This window comes from Perognathus longimembris, chromosome 21 (genome assembly GCF_023159225.1).
Source record: "Perognathus longimembris pacificus isolate PPM17 chromosome 21, ASM2315922v1, whole genome shotgun sequence".
In the NCBI taxonomy this organism is placed as follows: domain Eukaryota; kingdom Metazoa; phylum Chordata; class Mammalia; order Rodentia; family Heteromyidae; genus Perognathus; species Perognathus longimembris.
In genome coordinates this window covers 41,549,835-41,565,425 of record NC_063181.1, presented here as the reverse complement: position 1 = coordinate 41,565,425, position 15,591 = coordinate 41,549,835, and the positions used below count along the sequence as shown (strand labels likewise).

The window sequence follows — 15,591 nt, the reverse complement described above, 5'->3', positions numbered from 1 at the left end:
CCACATAAAGACAAGAGGATTGTGCGAATCTAAAGAAATTGCCAGAGAAACACTTTAATGTAATGGGAAGTTCAAAAATATTCCAAGGAGATAATGCATGGTAGAATATCCCCTCCATGGTGAATCAGTAGACTTCAATGTTGTTAACACCATTGCGAGCTTACTTACCCTCTTGACTAAACTTGCTATAAACTTTTAAGTCCACAATCTTCTGTTCTACTTGGAACCAGTGTTTTTCTAATGCGTCTGCTTTGCTGTACCAAACTTTAGTGATCTGGGCTAAAACAAAAGCGAGTACATAATCATTATCCAAAATTAATTTGTAGGCAAGGAGCTTTGTTCAATACAAATATTCTCACTCATCTTTTCTAAACTCCACTTGAGTAACAAGATTTTTACAGAAGAGATGTATATTTTTCTAAATCTTATTTCTGAGAAGCTCCAAGAGAAATTCAAAAACACATAGATTTGCCTCCCTAAGAAAGTCACGTGTTGGTATGTTGTAGTATTCACCGCGCCCTCCACCCCAATGAGGGTATTCAGTCCGTGGACTTAAGGAGCAATCGTCTTTAAATTCGTTAGGACAAAATTTCTGGAGATGGTTTACCTGCGGCAAGAATTCCTAGGAGATGTTAAGTAGATGGGAAAGAAAACTCTTACCACATACCCAATAAACTAGCATTTCTGGGATGAGATCGAAAAAACTTGTTTTGTTTTTTTTGTTATTGTAATGTGCCCAGTGAACTGGCTTTTGAAAATACAGAGGAATAAATTTATTTAAACCACAATATAAAGTCTAGACAGTAATCAGAAATCTATGCACAGAAATCTAATGTGTATATAATAACGTACTAAAACACTGTGATTTAGGACAATCCCTTTGAACGATTAGAAAGGCTATGTTAGAAGGCTCTATGATCCATCTAGTACTTTCACATACTTACATTTACTCAGCGAAGATAGGTAATGTCTGCATTTTATAGACAAGGTGCTACAGCTACTAAGTGACAGAGTAGACATACCATTTAGTTCCAATGACTGGTCAACTCAGCTCTGTACTAAGCAATTGCTAGGATTTGGGAAATAACCCCCAAAGACTCATGTACTGAAGGATCAACCTCAGCCCCAGGCACTACTGGAGGATGGTAGGGTATTTAGGAGTTAGCGCCTCATGGAAAGACCTGAGATCATTCGTGATATGCCATAAAAAGAGATACGGGCTCCCTAAGGAAGAACGTTGGCCCCTGTCTTTCCTCTCCTTTTGGTCTTGGCCTCCATGAGATATGAACAGCTGCCTTCACCGCTCTGACATCTCTCCCCGACACGGGCCCAGCCTCAGTGGGGCCAAGTGACTGGATCGGAAGGCATGCGGCCAGTCCAAATAAGTCTTTTCTCCTTATAAGTTCATTGTGTCATGCACTTTGTCACAGAGCCACCCAGCCATGGTGTCTGAAAAGCAGGGAGCTTCATATGAAAGCCAGACATTTTAAAATACAAAATATCACAGCGGGCATGAGGCCCTGAGTGTAAATCCAAATGGCGTCAAAGAGCCACAGGATAAATGAAAGCTCCACATACGTGACTAAATCACGGTTACACGTTGTTAGTTACGTTAGGAATATATATCTCCAAAGCAGGACATTGCCCAGGACAAGTGCTAGTGCTCGCAGCAGCAGCAGGGGATTTCTAGGTGTAAGTTCAGTCCAGTCAGATAGCTATCTGCTGCACACTCACCGTCATCCGCGGTGGTCCAGAACAGCATGCCTTGACCACACGTGAAGAGGCTGAGGCCCTGAATTCCGCGGTGCTCCACTCTGTGTCCAGAGCCGTCCGGCTGAATGCTCTCTATGAACCCTTGCCCTAGGAAGAGAAGGGTTCACTAGTTTCCCTTAGCTTGTCGGTGGCGTGATGCCCTGGGGCTCTGGCCTGAGCTTCTCTCCCGTGATGGAGTTCGAGCATCGCCAAAGCCAGGTCAGCCGCAGTCATTTTGAAGAGACAATTTAATGCGGGGCGGGGGGGGGGGGGGGGGGAAGAAACCCACCCAAACTTCCCCTCCCTCTAAAAGTGATTGAAACACAGATTTGCTCGTGCATACTTCTTAAGTTCTCAATTCTATGCTTCACCAAAGGGGCCGTGGCGTGTCCCCGCGGGCTCTCGGGACACTCCTCACGGCGGGGAAGGATCATGTTGTTTTAGAGTGCAAGCACGGACCCCAGTGCTCGCTGCAGCTCGGTGTGGCGAGCCCTGAGCTGACCTTCGCTCTCTCCTGGCCTCCCATCCCCCGATGCAGGAGCAACAGCGGCTCACCAGCGTCCGCCCAGTACAGCCGGGCTCCGGAATCCATGAAGGCCAGGCCTAGGGGCGCCTGGGATTTCCGCCACAGCACTCTCCTGCCGCCGCCATCCATGGAGGCGCACTCAATGCTGGAGCCAGGCCGGCCCCCGGCCCGGGCACCCGCGTCCACAAAGCACATGAGCGCGGAGGGCGGGTGCAGCGCGATGGAGGTGGGCTGGTGCAGGCGGTGAAGCAGCACCCCGGGGTACTGGCCTTGGGGGGAAGCCACGTGGATGCAGGGAGCCCCACTGTCAATCCAATAGATGTTCCCACTCAGCCAGTCCACAGCGAGGTCGGTCACCGCCCCCTCCAGAGACAAGACTTTCCTCCAAGAGAGCGCCCCCGAGTCCGTGAGCCTCAGGAGCCTGACGGCACCGTTATTCAGCTCCGACAGGTAGAGAGCCTGCTCCTGGACCACATAATCCAGGGACGCCAGCGGGTTCACGCTGGTAAACGGGAGCGTTCGGTGCCGCGGCAGAGTTGCTCGTTGGGGTGAAGTTTTGAGACTTTCCAGATAGATCTATAGGAAAAGAAATAGGTAAGTGGCTCTGGTTGAGCGTAGTCTAGTTCTTCATCTTGGTCTTGTATTGCTGTTTGGAATCTTAAGATCAGATTTTCCAGATATTCTATCGTCTGGAAGTGGAGAGCAGTCGTGTTGCCCTCTTCCTGCAGCGTTAAGTGGTAGCAATTTCTAGAATCTCAAAATCTTTGTGAAGAATTGCTCCCTGTTAAAAAAGCCCTCCTCCGCTGTGTATGGAGGTAGATGCCTGTAATCCCAGCCGAATGGGAGGAAAGGAGGAGAAGATGGATGTTCAGGACGGGTGTGGACAAAACCTAGTAAGATCCTTCAAAAACTAAGCTGGGCCTGGTGGGGTTCCTCTGTGATCCCAGTGGAGAAGGGAGAGTCCTGGTCTGAGGCTCGCCCTGCAAGCAATTTAGAGGCATAGTTCCATGGGAGAATGCTTGCTGGACTAGCAGGTGTGAGGCTCTCGGCTCAACTCTTAGTACAAAATTTAAAAAGCCATTAAAAGGGCTGGGGATATGGCCTAGTGGCAACAGTGCCTGCCTCGGATACACGAGGCCCTAGGTTCGATTCCCCAGCACCACATATACAGAAAACGGCCAGAAGCGGCGCTGTGGCTCAGGTGGCAGAGTGGTAGCCTTGAGCGGGAAGAAGCCAGGGACAGTGCTCAGGCCCTGAGTCCAAGGCCCAGGACTGGCCAAAAAAAAAAAAAGAAGCCATTAAAAAATAAATGATACATATATGTCTACGTAGGAAGATAGATGATAGATAAATGAAATGCTAAAGATAGACATGTCTAGCTATATGTATCGATATCCAGATGCATTTTACCCATCTATATCTATCTATTTATCTACCTATCTATGTATGTCTCATTGTGTAGCCCTGGCTGGCCTCAAACCTAGTGTCCTCTTGCCTTACTTCCTTAGCAATGAGCTTATAGGTGAGCCATCAAAGCCTTCCTTTTAAATTGAGACTCCATTAATGGATACCTTACTGACGCTGAAGTCCATCTTGCATCAAAAACTTTTGTTTGCCATTTTAAAATGCCAAAGTTTACAAGTCTTCTAGATAGTAAAAGAGGCGGGTAACCTGCTTGTTAGTACCTTTTTTTCCTCCTATTAATTTAAGGCAAGTTTCCTCACAAACACACTTTGATGTCTGCCAGCCTGGAACCCGGCATAGCCGCTGGTATTTGCAGTGACTTTATTTCCTCAGCTAGGTACTTGTACAACCAAGCAAAGGCAAACACACCTCAGGAGCCCTGACTTCACTGTGTTCTAGGGTGCGAGCATGTCTTGCCAGACTTAAAGTAGCTCTGGTTTCATTTACTTATTTTAAAAAATATTGATGCTGCTGGTGCTTTCAGCATGGCCAGGATACTTTATGGAAGTTACGGTGGCACCCAGTGCAGAGGAAATGCTAAATGTGTCACTGTATTTGTAGAACATTCCAAGGAAAAGAGCCCCTAGCATACACCGCTGTCCGTGGAAAATTCAAATACTGGAAGTCTGAAACAGGACATATACCAAGCACAGACATACAGTACAAGGAATGTTCCAGAACAGTACCTGCATGATAATGGTGGGCAAGGCCAGAAACACGAATGCGGAGTCCTGGGGCGAGACACAGGTGACTCCATCATCCGCCAGCAGGAGGCCCACCGGGCAGCGGCAGCAGCCCTGGGCTCGCGGGCTCAGGAGGCACAAGTGGGAACAGCCCGCATCCAGACAGGGGCTGGGCGAGCGGGGCTGCAGCACGGCGTGCATGATCTGCAGGAAAGGAGCCAGCGCCTCGAACACAGGACGCGGCTTTCCTCCTGCAGTGCTGGGAACTGAGCGCAGGGTCCCCTGGTGCTGACGGAGCCCCCGCCCCTCCACCACCCGGCCTCGTCCTCAGCTCAGCTCTCGCGTCTGAGGGAGGGTGGGTGGCTCCCGCTGGGGTGGGTGCCGGGCAGCTTGCCCGGGTGCTTTCCAGAGAGAACGCCAGGACGGCTGGGGAAGCCCTGCGTACCTTGAGTCCGTGGGGCGGCTCAGATCGCTTGATGAGCGCAGCCCCGTTTCTGCCCGTCACCTTCTCCATGCGCCGTACCGTGCCCGCCTTCGGCTCGGTCCAGAAGACCTCGTCTTCAAACACAGCCACTGCGAACGGGCTCCTCGCCGGTGCCAGCCGTATCACCTGCAAGGGCAAAGGCGAGCTTTCTGGGGCAGCTTTTGTAGGAGACCCGGGACGGTGTACACGAGTCGAAGGCCAGCAGGACGCTTACACGCACGCCAGTCCCATCCAGGTTGGCAGAGCCAATGCAGTGGAATTGCTCATCAGACCAGAATATCCTCCAGCTTAACTGGTCCAGCGCGAGGCTCGTTGGCCGGCCAAGACCTTGACCAATGAGTACTTTCCTGCTGCTACCATCCATCCCAGCTTGCGCGATTCGGGGTTCGTCCCCACTTTCTGTCCAGTACATCAATCTGTGTGAAGAGGAATCCACTTTAAGATAGTGCATCACTTCACAGAAAAAGAATACCAATGCCCAATTATGTTCCCTCAAATGTTAATCTGTTCCCTAAGTACATTAAAAGAAGCTTTTTCTTGAAATTTGATGGTCATTGTTTAATCCTTTCGTGAGGGTAAACAATCTGTAATGACAATTGTACAAAAATACTTGGAATATACTTGTCTCCCGCTAGAAAATACCCAGAGAACCTGACTACATTTTTTTTCTTGCTTATAAGTAGGCAAGCTCTATGTGCTGTTGTGAGCCTCAGACCTCAGTCAATTTTTTTTGGCACTGGTACTGGGGCTTAAACTCATCATCTCTCATTCTCCTTTAGATTTTTCCTCTGAAGTCTGGCACTCTACCACTTAAGCCATACCTCCACTCTGGCCTTTTGCTGGCTAAATGGAAATAATAATATTTTGGGTTTGGCTGCCTGGGCTGGCTTTGAACCTTGATCCTAGATCTCATCCTCCTAGAATTATAGGCATGAGCTACCAGTGTCTGGGTTCAGACTTCATTCTTGACTATATGCCATTAGACATATCAAAAACTCCCTTTAGGGGCTGGGGATATGGCCTAGTGGCAAGAGTGCTTGCCTCCTCTACATGACGCCCTGGGTTCAATTCCCCAGCACCACATATACAGAAAATGGCCAGAGGGGGCACTGTGGCTCAAGTGGCAGAGTGCTAGCCTTGAGCAAAAAGAAGCCAGGGACAGTGCCCAGGCCCTGAGTCCAAGCCCCAGGACTGGCAAAAAAAAAAAAAAAAAAAACTCCCTTTAGTTTCCCAAGGACCTTGTTGATCCATTCCTAATTGAATTTATTTCAAGGTATCAAATGTGGGCTGTCTTTGGATCCTAGGATTCCTGTAACATTTTCATACATTTGAGACATATGGTCATCTCTGTGAGGGAATGGAGTGTTAACTTTAAGTTCCTTTGCAGAGAAAAGACTCAAAATAACTCCAACCTGTGTTGTCACAATTAGAGCTTCCCTTCAGTTCCACTTTCTACTCACTTCTCACTCTAAAGCCATCATAACTGCACCACTGAGGTGTATTGAGTTACCAAAGCGGCAGAAAGTGTAAGTGAACCACCAGGAGTGTCACACTAATTTCTCACGTTAATGGTATAAAGAACTTGTCCCAGATGGGTTTTAGGCTACTATGTTACAATTGACTCACATCTAACTAAGATTAAAGTCAGCTACGTTTCCTATCCCTTCTTCTAGATCAAGAGAATTCCCACAAGCAAAGTAAAACTAAGGAAGAAGAGCCAACTTACAGATGTTGACCACACGAGAAAGCAGAAAAACTAAGATGTTGACCAGATTTTTAACACCTGGACTCACCCACTGAGGGGACACAAAGCCAAAGACTGGGGTTGAGTCACATCGTCTTCCAGAACAATGGTGTACTCAGATTTTCCGCTCCAGACAGCAAAGAGCTGAATGGCCAAAATCTGGCCAGCTGTTCCATCAGTCCAGTAAAGATTCCTTCCAATCCAGTCAACTGCGATACAGTCTGGTTTTATCCCTAAAACACAAATTCAATAGGTACTTACGCTATTTGTGTGTGTGTGTGCATCCATTCATACATGCACACACACACACACACACACACACACACACACACACACACACACACACTGGGATTCATATTCTGCGCCTTGTCCTTGCTAAACAGGCACTCTACAACTCTAGCCATACCCCTAGGTCTTTGGGCTTTTGTTATTTCTTCTCCAGTAGGATCTGCAGCTCTGACCCGGGCCCTCCTGACCCATGATTGGCCAGTGACTGACTCATCCTCCCACATAGCCAGGTGACAGGCGTGAAATGTCCTGCCCAGCTCATTGGTTGAGAAGTGGCATCATGAACTTTCTTGCTCAGGCTGGCCTTAAACCAAAACTATTCTTAATCTCTAACTCAGGAACAGCTGGGATGATGAGGCCCAGGTGGATATTTTAGAGCTTTTCTGTGTTTGAGCTCCTAGGCTATAGGCTTGCACGCCGTATGAATTCGCTTTCCAAGAGCTGTGTGCATTTCTAGATGTCCTCGAGGTTAAGACGTTCTACCAGACAGGCAGAACAGCATACGAACAGTGGCCGGTGGCCGGTACATTGTCAGAAAGATAATAACACATCTTTATACTTGTCAGCTAGAAAGACTCAAGGCTAGATAGAATCTGCCAATGTTCAGAATGCTAATGGCCACTGGTTTTATTGTTTACGTTATGTGCTTTTAATAAAAGGAGATTCGAGGCTGACAAAGTGGAATGCATACCGTTTGCCACAGTCCCTTTCGTCTTTGTGTCCATACTTATCCACCTTATACTTTCTGCATTCAGATCAGCCCAGAAGATTTTCTGATCCACTATGTCATAGTCAACAGAGACAATCAGCAGGTGCTTGTCGGTAGTTGCCAGGATATCTTCTTTCAAGCTTCTCAACCCATACAGGAATAGGTTAAACTGAATTGCAACAAGTAGGATTGGCTCAGAACCTGTCAAATAAGGATTGCCTTCAGCATAGCCATGGAGTGGACAGTGGAGCCCAGCCCTGGCAAAGGAATACAAGGACACAAAAGTCATTATTTTCTCACTGGAAGGTCTAAAATAGTAACTAGCTGAAGTCAGAGTAGTTCTCTGTAATATAACAATTGGAATCACAACCCCAGTTGAATGTTACTTAAAATAAAGGGATTTAAACAAAGCTTCAGTGGAAAGTGTTTGAAACCAAATATTTAGGGGAAGGAGGGTAAAAAAGAAATATCTGACCAGACAATCCAAGGTGGAGTCATGGATTCAGAGCTCAGAGCTATGGTTTCATTACAGTAACCCCATGATACTAGAGACACAGATCTGGAAGGTAGGCTCTGGGGATGTGCTAGGCTTTCTCTAAAAACAAGCAAGTGGCAGGAGCATTAAAAGGTAAGGAAGGAAGAATGTTCTGGTGTGGCCAGAGGCCTTGAGAGCTCAGAGCACGTGAGCAGCGTACCGACGGCTTTACAGGTGTGGCTGTCGGGCTCCAGCGAGTAGCCGGGGTGACAGGTGCAGACGTAAGAGCCGTCGGTGTTGACGCAGGTCTGACTGCAAGGCCGTCCGCCCGGCTCCACGCACTCGTCCACATCCCGACAGATCGCACCGCCGCCGTCCAGCTCGAAGCCTGGCTCACACGCGCACGCCTGGAGGACACGAGAAGACACGGACGTTTCCCAGAGCCAGCGATGACAGGTGTGGGCGATGCACAGGGGGTGGACTCCCCGCGGACGCCGCGACTGTTCTCAGTCCGCTCGTCTTGTGGTCACGTCACTGGTCACCTCTGTGACTCCCCCGCCGGCCTCCCGTCCACCAGCACGGGTCCTGAGTCAGTAGGGGTGACCAGGCCCAGCGCAGGGTGCCCGGGGCCCCGGCGGGGTCAGTGAGAAGATCCACATGGGGTCCCCATGGGCCTGGCCACGTGCCAGGGGATGCTGGTGTAACCCGGGAGGGGAACCCTCTGCCGGGCTCGCTCGTGACATGCTAGCTCATCGCACTCGGTCACTACGGCGGGCCAGGGCCAGGGCAGAGGGGGTTCACACGGAGCACGGCTGGGAAGTGGGGAGTCCCCTTCCAGACCTGCAACCTGGGGAGACACTGGGCTTTCCAGACGCCTCACGGCCTCTCTCCAAGTACCCCCGGGGTGCCCCACACATCACCGTAGGCGTGGAGAGCTTCCCCGGGCACCGGGGGCGAGTGGGGAGCTCCCCGGGGTGCACCGGGAGCAGGGGAGGCTCGAGCCCGCCCGGCTCCGCCTGAGCCGCCCTGGGGAGGACGGGGAGTCACTGGAGCGCGCGGCCCCTCCCCCGGGAAGGCACGGCGCGGGGCGACTCACGGGCCCCGCGGGGGACTGGTAGCAGGCGTGGGAGCACCGTCCCGGGGCGCACTCCGCCAAGGCGCACCTTCCGCCCTCGTCCGACCCGTCGGGGCAGTCCTCCTTCCCGTCGCACACCAGGGGCAGGGGGAGGCAGGCAGGGGCGCCGCACCGGAACTCAGAGCCCTGGCACCGCTGCGGGAGGCCTGCACGAGGGGGGGGGGACCCTCGGCTTGGACAGCGATCATCCCGCGCTCCCCCTGCCCCCCTCCCTACGGGGCCTCCCCACGGGGAGTCCAGCCCCCCCCCCGCGGGGCAGGAAGGGCGGCAGGTCCCCCCTCTGCCCGGCACTCACACGTGTCCCCACAGTCCCTCCGCCCGTCCTCGCAGGGCCACGGCCGCGGGCCACACGGAGCCGGCGCAGGGCCACAGTCCTGGGGAGACACAGCCCCGGTCAGCAGCCCCCCTCTCGGTTGTTGGGGGGCGGGAGGGAGTGACACACATGGTAAGACACTTCCCACCGCCAGGCTATGGGTAACAGTTTCCATATGGTGCCAACCCAGATGAAAAACTAGGGTGAAACACACACACACACACACACACACACACACACACACACGTATCTATCATAACTAACCTACTGAGGAGCCGCGATTACATGGAGGAAATAAAAGCAAAAGACTCTATACTACAAACACTGACCTGCCACGTCCAACACAGACCCCAGCAAATGAACCATCATCTCCCCGCAACTACTCAGAAGAGGGGAGGCGCATGGATGCTCCTGCTTGATCTTTTGGATACACTCAGGACCCCTCCATACTGAGTGGTTTCAGGTCACATGCTAGCAGTGGGTTCAAGTCCAGGGTGCACCGTAGGGGATGCGGCAGCTTTTGTAAATGCCGTGGTGCCCAGCAAGTGAGCTGTTCAGCTCTTCAGAGCACGTGTTCAAACAGGACGTGGAAGACACAGCTATCACGGTCCAATTCTGGTAAACCTGCTCCTACAATGGAAATAGCTCTTCACAGTTTGACTTTCAGCAGCCTCTTGTAACTAGGTCTGTGTTCAAGGCAGCTAGGAGCAGCTTTCCGGACTGTGATTATATTCATGTTTTTTTTTTTCTTCTAGTGCTTTCTCAGCTTTTCTAGCGGAAGCGTGTGATATTGCTGCAACCCGCAGTGAGCTCTCCATGCCTTCTGCAGCTACAGAGGCAGATCTGACCACAGAGTAAAACGATCTGAACGCCAGGAGCTGGTGGCTCAGGCCTGTAACTCCAGCTACGCAAGAGGCCGAGATCTGAAGAGCCGGGTTTGGCATTAGGCAAGAGAAAAGCTCCATGAGACATTGATCTCCAATTAACCAGCAAAAAGCTGGAAGTGGAGGTATAGCAGCTCAAGGGGTAGAGTGCCCACCTCCAGTGAGAAGGGGAAGTGATAGCTTGAAGCCCTGAGACCAAGCTCCAGTACCAGCACACACGCGCGCGCGCACACACACACACACTGAAAAAATTAAAACTGCATCTTTGTTCAATGTGCGTGTGTTTTGATCGGTTGCACAGCATGCACATTGTATGATGTATCACGGATAATCTATATAACGTGCAAAGCAAGAGGTGGACAGGTACACACAAATCCCACGCATTCCACACGGAGGACTTGAGCCGCCCCAGGTTCGAGACCCCCGAAGGGATGCCGCACCGGGGCTCCTGTGGGCGCTGAGGGCGACCACGCTCAGGTGGTTTTCTGAAGACCGCGTGTGCTACCTTCTCGTCGGTGCCGTCTCTGCAGTCCGGGTCTCCATCACAGAGCCACCCCGTCAGGACGCATTCTCCGCTCCCTGGGCAGCTCACCTGCCCGGGCGGGCACTCCGGGGGCCGGGCGGCGGAGCAGCCGTCTTCATCCGAGTGGTCCAGGCAATCCCGGCGCCCATCACAGTGAAGAGAGGAAGAGATGCACTGGCCATTCTCGCAGTGAAATTCAGAGGGGCCGCAGTTCTCATGAACTGAAAAGGTAAAGCCCTAGGTAAGCGCATGGGCGTGAAATAAATCCACAAGTCCGTGATGAAACGATTTGAAGACTCCCCTGGCCCCTCCCAGGTGGTGGGGGTGGGAGGGTGGGGGGCGTGAGTCCCAGCAGGTGGCAAGGCAGGAGTGAGGTTCAAGGACCTCCACAGGATCCCATCTCCCACCGAGGAGTCGGCTCTCACTCCAACTGCAAAATCCACTCTGTGCATCAGGAAACAGGGCTTGAGAGACACTGAGGGGAACAGGGCAGAAGAGCCCTGGCAAAGGAAGAGGAAGGACTATCCTTTGAGATCATTATTTACCTATAAAGTAAGACAAACATCCACAACAGCCAACACACCCTGCAATGTAGGGTCTTGGACTCAATGCTTGCAGGTGGATTGATTTTATTTAAGGGGGAAAGAAGGGGCAGGTGCCAGCGGCTCGTGCCTGTCATCCTAGCTACTCTGCAGGCTACGATCTGAGGACCAAAAGTTGGAGCCAGGCCAAGTGGGTCAGTCCATGAGGCTCTTATCTCCAATAACCTTCCAACAAAAGCCAGAAGTAGAGCTGTGGCTTACATGGTAGAGTGCTAGCCTTGAGCAGAAAAGCTCAGGACAGCACCCAGGCCCTGAGGTGAAGCTTCAGGATGAGCATTAGAAGGGAAAGGGAGGGAGGGAGGGAGGGAGGGAGGGAGGGAGGAGGGAGGGAGGGAGGGAGGGGAGAAGGAGGGGAGGAGGGAAGCAGGGGAGGAGGGAAGCAGGGGAGGAGGGAGGGAAAAGAAAAGGGGGGAGGGAGGGAGGCAAAGGTCAGGTTTTGGAAAAGCTATAAACATATATTTTAAAAGAAATGATACCTTGGGCTCCCCCCTCCTTTGCTCTTTTATGTCTTGCCTCCTATCTTTGAACCCAAGTGCAGTCAAAGCGCTGGCCATGCAGGCCCCCCCGCCCCCCCCCCCCCCCGTTGGAATCAAGCAGGGCACTCTACCCAATTCAATCCTTAAGATCTTCTCTTCTACCCTGGCCCCACGAGGTACTGCAAGCCTTTGAAATATATCATCAGTAAGAAGAAAAATAAGATCTGTTCTATCAAGGAGATGGCGCATCATGTGAAAACACCGAGGGCCAACATTTAACTCTTCACGATGCCGCCTTCTAACTCAACAAGGAATAATTGTGGAAAGAAGACTGGTTTTCCACTCATGGAAATATACGTTCTTTTTCTTTTTAAAATTGATTTCGCTTTAATTAAGTAGTCATACACAGGGGATCCAATTCCGGAAGTCAGGTAATGATCATGTACAATGCATCGTGGCCAACGCTGCCCTTCCCATCATTATTCCTTTTCCCCACCCCATCCCTAGTCTCAAGTGTGGTATTCTCCCTTTTGTATCACGTCCATTGGATTGAGTGTCTGTACTTTCCCTCCCCGAATCCCCCCATCCCTGCCCCTCCCACCATCACCCCCACCTTCTAGAACACGTTTCAGCTTCCTGATGTGCCGTTTTCTCAATAGGTGATGGCTTTTTTTTTTTATTCATTCTTGTTTTAAAAGGGCTGTTGTTTGGTGTGATCTCTAAGAACTCTGTAATTCAAATCCTTTCCTCAGTGGATCTCCAAGATCTGTGGGGTCCCTATTTTCATATTCAACTGCTCACTAACATTCCCTTGTAACCCAAATCAATACCGGCTGCACTGTCACGATCATTTGCAGGCGTACCTAAACTACTCAAGTCACTCAGTGTGTGTGTTCCCAGCAGGAGTCGGACGAAGCCACACTCTGCCTGCTGTGTCAGAAGTTGGTAACCAAATGTCCCTTTTGTAATCTGTTTAGGACCGCACTTTGGTATTTTTGCACTGTTTGGTAATAATGCTGTGTAAAATGGCCTCTACACCACTGAAGCACTGTCTAGTCCTCAGCACAGGAAGGACGTGATAGGTCTAAGCTATTAAGCATGAGTTATGGTTTTGTCAGTTCAATATTAATGAATCAAGAGATACACCTGTATGTGACATCTCAAAGCGAAACACACACGTATACAATTGGGCGATCTATTCAATGGTTAACAAAACATCACAGCCCATGTCCTCACATGAAGCCGCCTTGAATTTTCAAGAGCAGTGGTTCAATATCTGCCGATTCTGCATTCACAATCTTTACAGAAAGTAAAATGCCACGAATAAGAAGAGTCAGATACAGAGGGGCTCGAGCACTCCCGGGAGGCCCAGCGGAACTTACGGCACCCGTGCTCGTCGCTTTTGTCGGAACAGTCGGGGTTCCCATCGCACAGCCAGCCCTTGGGGACGCAGCGGGTTCGGTTGTCGCAGAGCAGGGAACACTCTTCGGTGGGCTTCCAGCAGCCCAGCTCGTCAGACCCATCCGGGCACTGCGGAGCCCCGTCACAGTGCAATTTCTCCGCGATGCACCTGCTTCCGTCCAGACACTGGAAGACCCCTGACCCAGAGAGGCCCTGAAGCATCAGTCATGTGGAAAACTCAATACTAGGTAAACTAACTTTGTTTTTTTTGTGTGTGCATGTGTTTGCTTTCCTTTCTTGTCAGTCATGAGGCTCGAACTCAGGGCCTGGGCGCTGTCCCTGAGCTCTTTTGCTCAAGGCTAGCGCTCTACCACTTTGAGCCACAGCGCCACTTCTGCTTTTCTGGTGGTTAATTCTAGATAAGAGTCCCATGGACTTTGCTGCATGGGCTGGCTTTGAACCGAGATCCTCAGATCTCCCGAGTAGCTAGGATGGTAGGGGTGAGCCACCAGCACCTGCTGATCAGCTCACTCTTGTTCTGGGATCTCACGATCAAACCGAAATCGTTGGATCCCAATGGTAGCACCGAGTCGATTGGTAAACTAGAAACTTAACTAAGTCATTGAGATGAGGCCCCGTGTGTGGTTACGCGTTGGACCACTGCCCACCGCCGGAAGTGAGCGCCGGAGGAAAGCGCGGCTCGGCCCAGAGAAAGGCAAACGCTGGGACGCTTAGCAAGCCCGACGGAGCCAGAGGGCAGGAGGTGAGCCCACGGCTCGAGTGGGAGTCGTGGGTGTTCACGCCTTGCCTTCTGGCAGGACGCGGCCCTCGCTCGCGCTGCCGAGCTGGGGAGAGTGGGTGTGATGGGATGAAGTCCACGCTTGCGCGTCTCATCGCGCATGCGCCGCGTTCTTGCAGGGGAGGGCGACAGACCTGGTCGGTGGCAGAGCTGGGAACAGTGCTCTTCGTCGGAGCCGTCCTGACAGTCGCGTTCACCGTCGCAGAGGGACTCGCGAGGCACGCATCCCGTCCCGTCTCCACACAGCACCGCGGACCGGGTGCAGAGCACAGGGGGGGGAGGAGGGAGGGAGGGAGGGGGGAGGGGGGCAGGGGCCGCTTCCGCGTCCGCAGCGTCTAGAGCAAACTGTTGCTTCAGCAAATCAGTCAAGGACGGTGCCCAGGCCCTGTGCGGATCCCACACCGCGCGTGCTTCCCGCCCCCACCCCCCTCCCTCCTACCCCCCACTACCCCCCTCCGTCTCCAGAAAGCCCTCGCCAGGCCGTGTGTGGATCCCACACCCTGCGTGCTTCCCCCCCACCCTCGTCCCTCTCCAGAAAGCCCTCGCCAGGCCGTGTGCAGATGCGACTCCACTGTATAAGAAGAAAATGACACCAACCCGAACATCCTGTCCTGTGCTCAAACTGACACATTAGGCCCCTGGCTGGGAATGCGGGCGACTTGCCTTCACACTGCTGCGTGGCTACTCTCTGCCCCGTGACCCGCCTCTGCCCCGTGACCCCCCGCCCCGTGACCCGCCTCTGCCCCGTGACCCGCCTCTGCCCCGTGACCCGCCTCTGCCCCGTGACCCCCTCTGCCCCGTGACCCCCTCTGCCCCGTGAGCCCCCCCTGCCCCGTGAGCCCCCCCTGCCCCGTGACCCGCCTCTGCCCCGTGACCCCCCTCTGCCCCGTGACCCCCTCTGCCCCGTGAGCCCCCCCTGCCCCCGTGACGCCCCTCTGCCCCGTGAACCCCCTCTGCCCCGTGACCCCCCTCTGCCCCGTGACCCGCCTCTGCCCCGTGACCCGCCTCTGCTCCGTGACCCCCCTCTGCTCCGTGACCCCCCTCTGCCCCGTGAGCCCCCTCTGCCCCGTGACCCCCCTCTGCCCCGTGACCCGCCTCTGCCCCGTGACCCGCCTCTGCCCCGTGACCCCCCTCTGCCCCGTGACCCGCCTCTGCCCCGTGACCCGCCTCTGCCCCGTGACCCCCCTCTGCCCCGTGAGCCCCCTCTGCCCCGTGACCCCCTCTGCCCCGTGACCCGCCTCTGCCCCGTGACCCCCCTCTGCCCCGTGACCCCCTCTGCCCCGTGACCCGCCTCTGCCCCGTGACCCGCCTCTGCCCCGTGAACCCCCTCTGC

General features: G+C 53.0%; 1 protein-coding gene across 1 annotated transcript in view; it reads right to left on the bottom strand.

The window, feature by feature from the left end:
* The window catches only part of LOC125339401 (prolow-density lipoprotein receptor-related protein 1-like), a 64,476-nt gene that overhangs the window by 6,425 nt on the left and 42,460 nt on the right, over nt 1-15,591 (bottom strand). The window contains 14 exon segments of the mRNA XM_048330536.1: nt 169-279; nt 1,735-1,860; nt 2,308-2,854; nt 4,429-4,629; nt 4,871-5,035; nt 5,124-5,325; nt 6,703-6,886; nt 7,633-7,851; nt 8,346-8,532; nt 9,222-9,406; nt 9,556-9,634; nt 10,963-11,201; nt 13,441-13,656; nt 14,393-14,575. Coding sequence (XP_048186493.1) covers nt 169-279; nt 1,735-1,860; nt 2,308-2,854; nt 4,429-4,629; nt 4,871-5,035; nt 5,124-5,325; nt 6,703-6,886; nt 7,633-7,851; nt 8,346-8,532; nt 9,222-9,406; nt 9,556-9,634; nt 10,963-11,201; nt 13,441-13,656; nt 14,393-14,575 — 2,844 coding nt within the window.